The sequence below is a fragment of the Arachis ipaensis genome, chromosome B1 (genome assembly GCF_059453495.1).
Source record: "Arachis ipaensis isolate K30076 ecotype BB chromosome B1, ASM5945349v1, whole genome shotgun sequence".
In the NCBI taxonomy this organism is placed as follows: Eukaryota; Viridiplantae; Streptophyta; class Magnoliopsida; order Fabales; family Fabaceae; genus Arachis; species Arachis ipaensis.
Genome location: NC_142436.1, coordinates 134,991,093 through 134,998,994, shown reverse-complemented (window position 1 = coordinate 134,998,994; position 7,902 = coordinate 134,991,093). Strand labels below are relative to the sequence as shown.

The 7,902-nt window shown below is 30.7% G+C and overlaps 1 protein-coding gene across 1 annotated transcript; it reads right to left on the bottom strand.

Annotated features, from left to right (window-relative positions):
• Positions 1-564: 564 nt before the first annotated feature.
• On the bottom strand, positions 565-1,725 carry LOC107611918 (protein STRICTOSIDINE SYNTHASE-LIKE 11-like). Its single transcript, XM_016313791.3, has 2 exons — positions 1,178-1,725; positions 565-1,107 (listed from the first exon to the last, which is right to left on the bottom strand). The coding sequence occupies exons 1-2, from the start codon at positions 1,687-1,689 to the stop codon at positions 618-620; spliced, it is 1,002 nt and encodes a 333-aa protein (XP_016169277.2). The 5' UTR covers positions 1,690-1,725; the 3' UTR covers positions 565-617.
• Positions 1,726-7,902: the final 6,177 nt, after the last annotated feature.

The window sequence follows — 7,902 nt, the reverse complement described above, 5'->3', positions numbered from 1 at the left end:
CTAAAATAAGCATTGGGTTTATTCCTACAAAAATATCACATAAAAAAATTTATTCAATTAGAAGATATTACATTGCAATATATAGAAGGTAATACTCGATTAATGAGGATTTACTACTATAATTTGTGTAAGTTGTCTTAATTATTTAAGCATAGTATGTAATCACAAACTATATGTAACAAAAATTAGACCAAATACGAAAATGTTAAAATTTTTATTTTATTTGTAGTCTAATTTATTAATATAGAAATTAGTTTAAGTGTTATTGACAGTTAGTTTGTTCTTTTGACGAAAAGAACACAATTGTTAATAAAAAATTATAAAGTTTGGATCTCTAACCAATTTTAATAAACACAATAACCAAACACATTCTGATTTCATCTTTCTTGGTGTATCAAAAATTAAAAATTCTAAATTAAATTAAAGAATATAACAATGACTAAAAGTACTTAAATTACTTGTTTTTATAAAATATCTAACATGGACGGCATTGATTTATAAGTTGTTGAGATCTATAAGTGACAATAAGAAGAGCAAGAGGTTTTTTCAGTGCTACTCCCTGGATTCATCAAGATTTTCTTTTTTATTTATAAGAATTTTGCTCATACTTTTCATAATTAGGGTGTAAAAACGACAGCATAGGAAGCAAAGAGGGATCCTCCATAGAGCGTCCCATTAAACTCTTGAACTTCACTGACTGCTTGTGTACGATACTCATCTACAAGAGGCACAATCTGTAAAGGAATCCCGGAATCGCTGATTCTGATTCCTGAGGCCATAAAAGGGGGCAGTGGAGGTGGAGGTGGTCCTAAGGGATTGTTAACTGCCACCCAAAACTGGTTCCTGGGGTTCCTCTTGATGTTATCTGGGCTTCCCGGAATTCGCGCAAATATATCCGATGTGTTTGCTTTTTGTCCTTTGAGCCAGAATCGCTGGATTCTTCTTCCTGAGAATTCAGTAACAAGGACAAATGATCCATCACCGCTCACTGCCACCCCGGCTGCAGAAGCAAGACCACGGAGCAACTCCGTGGTTTGGTTGGTGCTTGGGTCATATCTGAATAGGCTTCCAGAACTATCTCTGCTGTTTATCAATGCTGTCAAATTTCTGCAAAAAATTACATGTCAATTTGAGAAATAATAAATCCTTCAACTTAAAGAATGAAGTAATTAATTACCTGATCTGAAAATTTGCACTAGACTGTGCAAAATAAACGATTCCAGTTTGAGGGTCGACGTCCAAGGCGTCTGTAAAGCGAAGAGGAGTGCCTTGTACAGCTTCAACAAGCTGGGTTGGAGGCCCTCCATTGGGACCAATCTTGACCAAACCAAAATATGCATCAGCAACATACAATTCGTTTGTCTGATGATTGAAACCCAACCCCAAAGGCCTCCCACAGGTTGTTTGGAGGTCTGAGAAGTCAGTAAGGCCATCACATACTGTCTTGTTCCTCGTTGGCGAAGAGTAACCATATTCGACAAAACTACCATTTCGTGGTCCGGTAGCTACATATTTAAAAATCCTTCCATCAGAAGAACCAACATAAGGCCCTCCGCCGTTTCGATCAAATGCGAGGGACTCAGGGCCTCTCAACGGATTTGGTAGCTGGAGTTGGTTGAGTAAATAGGCTGCTGATGGGAAACACATGAAAAATAGGAGGATCAAACTTGTTAAGATACCCATCACCATAGTAACGTTTGATGTGATTCACAAAGCTTTTGAAACCAGTAATATTTATAGGCATGCATGCAATGCTCTTACGTGAAACCTTAATAAGAGTAAGATTATGGACACAACAAAAGCAACCACCTCGTGAAAAGAACACAGAGGATAGCAAGAGATTCATGTTAGAAAGGCTCATGTTTGTTATGAGTTAGGAATTTTAGTTGGAGTCATACATAGAAAAAGCTCAAATGTACAATATGTGCATTATGGGAAAGAAGGAAAATGTGAATAATCAATGATAGGGATTATGGAGATTGGAGAGTAGAGAGTCAGCAGTAACAAGCTACTAGCTAGCTTGATTGAGACTTGCTCTTCAAGGAGGTTTCTCTCGTGACGCCCTCGCATGAATTGATCTTCGTCTTTAGAGTGTGAAAGCATGTTCAAATTTTCCAACATTTAATTGATAGCACTTATTTAGTTATTTTTGCTGAGAGAGAGGCGAGATGTAATTGTTGCTTATATGCTAGCTAAAAACCTGCTGACAACATAAACTTTCTTTTTCCATAATATAAGACTAAATTATTGTTAATTTAAGTTGTCCCACGCCGATATGGGAAGCTTCCAAAATCACCATAAATGTGAGTACACTTAATATAGGGCTGGCTGTGGCTGGTATTAATATTGCTTTTAATTATTTAAAGGAAAATTATAATGTACAGATCCCCAATCTTTAAAGATTTACAGATTTTGGATGGGAAGAAGGCAACGACAACACGTGTCCATGAGCCATGCAAGTGGGGGCAGCATGAAATTGTGTGGAGAATGATTTGTGCCCACCACAGAGCCGAGCTTCCTACGTTGAGGCAGGGGAAGGGTCGTTTGGTTTTAAATTATTTTTTTTTCACAAGCTTCATATAAGTGGACCAATGCAAGCCTTTGCAATGAATAGGTCTGGAGACAAAAAAAAAATGATCAAATGATGTTATACGAAGAACATATAATTGAAGGGTTTCTGACCCAAATTAAAAATATATATATAGGATAAAAAAATTATTAATTTAATATAATAAATATGAGTTAAACAATATTTAATATGTGTTCGGCACTGTTATATTAAAAATAGATGTATGACATAGTCAATTTTGCCAAAAAATTGTAATGAAAAATTCTTTTAAAGGTAATATACTTTAGATTTTAGAATTTAGAGTGTAGGGTTTAGATTTTGAAAATTAGTGTGAACGAAATCAGCAGTAGAATTGAGAGTTTAGGATTTAGAAACAAAAATTAATTTAATATTTGGTTTAATTATTCTGTAGGTCCCTATAGTTTCACCAAATTTTCAATTAGATCCTTATACTTTTTTTTCTTTTCAATTGGGTCCCTATACATTATTTTTTTTTCAATTTAGTCCTTGTTAACGTTAAACGTTAAACAAATGTTAGTGAATTGTGAAATTACTTGTATACCCCTAGGAACCTAATTAAAAAGAAAAAAATATAGGGGCTTAATTGAAAATTTAAAAAAATTATAAATATTCAATAAAATATATTCCTATAATTCCTATTTAATGATTCTACGACATAAAAAATATTTCTATAATCCCTTTTATTTTATCACTATCATTTTTTTCTTATTTATATACAAATTGTACCAAAAATACCGTCTCTTTCTTTTTTTTTACTTTCAAAATACCTTATCTTAAGAATATAAAAAAAATAATGGTTAAAATGAAACAGAGAAATAGTAGTAATAAGTATAATATAAAATTCAATTTTCATCATTCAAGTATTTATTATGACCAACATAATGAAAGAACTTGCATATGACATATGGTAATAAGAATCATTGATAGAATAATAAGTAAAATTGTTTACAAAAATTGAGTTCTATATAATTCCTCAAACAAGAGAACCAATTTGGCTGACAAAAACTCAAAAACAAGTATATTGAAGAAATGAATTTTCCTTATGGTAATAAGTACCATCAGAAAGAAATCCCTAAAGGCTACTTGCTCTAGCATAAACAGATATTCCATCTCTGTTGGATATGATCTTTGCCATTGCAACTGATGCCAAGTGACGCACAGGCCGTCGACAACCAAAAGTGAGCAGGGAATACAATGCATCCTCACACTGTCTTTGCCACAACAAAATATTTTCCTAGGAGAAAGAACCACAGCTTAAGTGATTTTTGTTACGGCATCGAAGCTTCAAGATTTGTCGCTAACACTTCCAACCTTGATTCATCTTTGTTCCGTCGACTGTTGCTGGTAGTGGATGAATGGCCTTCTTCTAGTGGCGACGAGCATGGGAGGGACGCCGAGCAGAGGAGATGCCGCAAGAGGGGACCTTACGGTGGATCCAGTGGGAGCTTAAGAAGTTAGGGCTATTGGGTTAGGACGGGGTGAGTGTGGGACAAAATAATAAGGGATTTTTTGGGAATTTTTAAAATATGATGGTATCTTTGATTAGTTTTTTTTTTTTAAATATGAGAATATTCGTTTATTTAATAGAATATTCCGTTATTTTAAACGTTTTTGTTACGGTAGGGACTAAATTGAAAAAAATTATATGGTATAGGGACTCAATTAAAAAGAAAAAAGTATAAGGATTTAATTGAAAATTTGGTGAAACTATAGGGACTTGCAGAGTAATTAAACCTTAATATTTTTATGTATTACTTTTTGCACCGTAATATAAATTTGTCGGTGTCCATCATCAGTTTGCGGTATAATTATTGAATGCAAAACTTTTAGTCAAGTGTGCATTGTTACGGTGACTTATTTTTTCTTTCTAAGTATTAATGTTAATTAAAAGGAGGGAAAAGAAAAAGTGAGCTTGGTTAGTATGGATGTGGCTATGCCTCCGATGTGAAAATAAAATTGTTGACACATAGAATGTAAAATAAGAAAACAGTCGGTCTTCAGTGTATTCTAAGTGGAGGTGATGAAATAGTGGAAGAAGTAACGATGAGACAAAATGAAGATGAGATTCATGATTAACGCAAACGAGTTGTTAATTCATTGTGGTGAAAATAAAATGTCACATTAAACTGCAAATAGGAGAGCGTAAACACTCAACCGTAAACTTAAGCCCATAAACTTCAACCATGAGCCCTAAACCCCAAACAGGAAAAACCGAAAGAACGGAACTCGTATCCCTAATCCACGAAACATGATTCGTATACCCGTGAGAGACGAAATGATGTATACAAATTTCTAGAAGACGAATCCTAGACCGTAAAAAGTCAATTAATTTGTTTATTTCTTTTGGGGACAGTACACGGCAAGACTAATTCTGCTAGCTGAACCCCGCATGCGCAACCCGAAACTCCTTACCGCAAAAATGGTGAACCATCGGCGGGGAGCCCAAGAACCAAATTTTATGAACACCATATCCGAAATCGTAAATCGCAGTTGATTTGTCTATCTTGTTTGGTGAAATAACACCATAACACTGTATGCTGGACAAAAACCCTAAGCCATGTAAGATGAGATGTGAATCTTGAATTTGAATATGTAAACCGAAATTCGTATTCCGAAGTCTGTTAGCTTTAAACCATGATCCGATAAACCGGTCAATAGAGTGGGTTGAATCTTAGTTAAAAAAACCGAACCAAAAAAAAATATTGATTCACTACTTATTTGGTTTAACTAATAAGTTATTGATTGAACCGATAAAATCGGTCTTGCGTGGACAAATATAATCAATTTTTAAATTATTTGACTAATATATCTATTAAAAAGAACTTAATAATCTAAAACAATAAAAAGTTATTGAAATTTTATTTATTTTTTGTTTTATATTTTTAAAAATATAGGAGAATTTTATTGTCAATTCAATAAAGCATTTTCATTTTAAGAAAATGATCTTTTAAAGTAAAAACATAAGATCTCAATCATTATTGAATTTATAATTTTCATAACGTGCGAGTTTGTTATTTTGATTTAAAATTATATTAGAACCTTATTTTCTCATTTTACCAAATTTTTCTCTTTAAAAAGTATAATCTTTCTTTCTATATACGTTACTAAATAATCATTTAAAAAATTATTCATCTTTTATACAATTACAAAATTGACTCTTTATTTTAATATTTCTAGCAAAGAATACTTTTAAATTTTAATTATGGTTGTTGTTCATACTCTGCCCTAATGCAATGGCCAGGTCCAATTAAGCCAACAAGGTCCAATCCAAAATCCACCTGACCTCCTGAAGAGGTCGGATTCGACACGTGCTGGCAGATTCAAATAAATAACTACCCCAACAAATCTCACCTATTTCTGGAAGAGATATCTCAACAACCCTAAGATAAAGGGACGGTTATTCACCATCAGAAGTGGAACTACTTCAACGGTGGTTATTAGTCCATCACTTATAAATACATTGATGCACTCAGGTAAACCTAAGTTCCAATATTTTTAAACCTGCTTAATCCCTTGCTAACTTAGGCATCAGAGTGTCATTGCAGGTGCCACCCCCCATTCTCCAACACACATACCAATTAACTCGGACGAGGGCCCCCAAGCGTAAACTAAGTTGGAGATCGCCTACCATAAGCTTTTGGGACCTCTAATTTATTTCAATCCACTTATTTCAGGTTTTGCCATGGAATAGTTGTCAAAATCGAAGCTAACTCCAAAAAAAGAATTAACTTATAAACATATTTTTTTTAATCTCAAAAAATTAAAAAGACCACAAATTCAATTTAAGTTTGATTATTCATATTTTGATTGCACATTTAGTTATCAAGTTGATTATTAGGTGTCAAACATTGAATTAAAAAAAATAAAATTAAAATAATCAGGTTACCTTTTCATTATCAAATATTAAAAATAAAATAAATTAAAATAAAATTGACTTTTAATAAATATAAACAACAACAAATGTATTTGATAAAATAACTTTTAAAATTTAAAAATACTATAATAAACGTTAATATAAAAATTAAATTTAGATATTAATTAATGTATGAGATTATATTAAACTTTTTTAATTTTGGCAATAAGAACAAGCTAACTTTAAAAAGTTTTATCTTAAGTGCTTTTAAAAGCACTCATAATTTTAAAAATTGCAAGTATTAGTATATGTGCTTTTTAATTTACTAGATGCACAACGAGATACTTGTGCTTTTGAAAAATTCAAATATCTTTTTAAAAAATTTTACCAAATCAAATCCTAGTTGAAAAATGCTATTTGTACACTAAAATTAGCCATCAATGTATTTGTGTATAAATACATGTGTGGTTTAATTTATTTTCAATGTGTATTTATATTTTAACATGTATTTTATACTGATGACTTATTTTGGTGGCTGATTTTAATGTACACGTAACATAATCCATCTTAGTTATAATCCAATCCTTTTATATTGAAGATATATAGTCCAAAGAAAATTTAAAAAGATGAGACATTTTCGGTATATCTTGCAACCCAATTCCATGTTTTGTTATTTCTCTATGTGAAGAAAAATTTTTATAATAAAATTAATTAATTAATTAATTAATTTATCTCTAAAATAAATTAAATTAACTTTATTTATGAATATATACATATTTGTTTGGAACTGTTTTATTTAATTCTTGTTTGATATTCGACTACAGATGTTGATCAAATTTATATCAAAAGATTTTAATTCAGAGAGTAGATATAACTTTTCTATAGAAATGAGTTCGAATTGAGACTTATTAATTTTGTTTCTCTTTTTGTATGAATATGTTGACGAATTTAAGATATAAAAGACTATTTTATATTATTTTGCATATAGTAATTTGAAATAATTATTTGTAATATAGTAATTAATAATTATTGTTTTGATATTGTTATTATATTTATCAAGATAATATTCGATGTAAGATGCAAATTAAAAAGATGGAATATATTGTTTCTGAAAAATAATTATTTTTTAAAATTTAATTAAAAAAATCCCAATTATTCTAATTTATTATTTGATTGTTACATGATATATCATCTAATTTTTTCTAAATTGATATTTTATCTTTAATAATGTTATGTGATCAAGTCATTTTAACAATTAAGTATTAATTTGTTTGAAGCAAAATTATCAAAAATAATTTGTAATATTATTTGTGTATGCTCATCCCCTAATTAAAATAAAATAAATTCAGTTAATATTAAATTAGCTTTATCTTTGTCATTTTTTTTAAGTTGTAATGTTCGAACAAATTTAAAGAAACGCTTAACTGTTATTTTAAAATATTATTCTTAATTTATATGT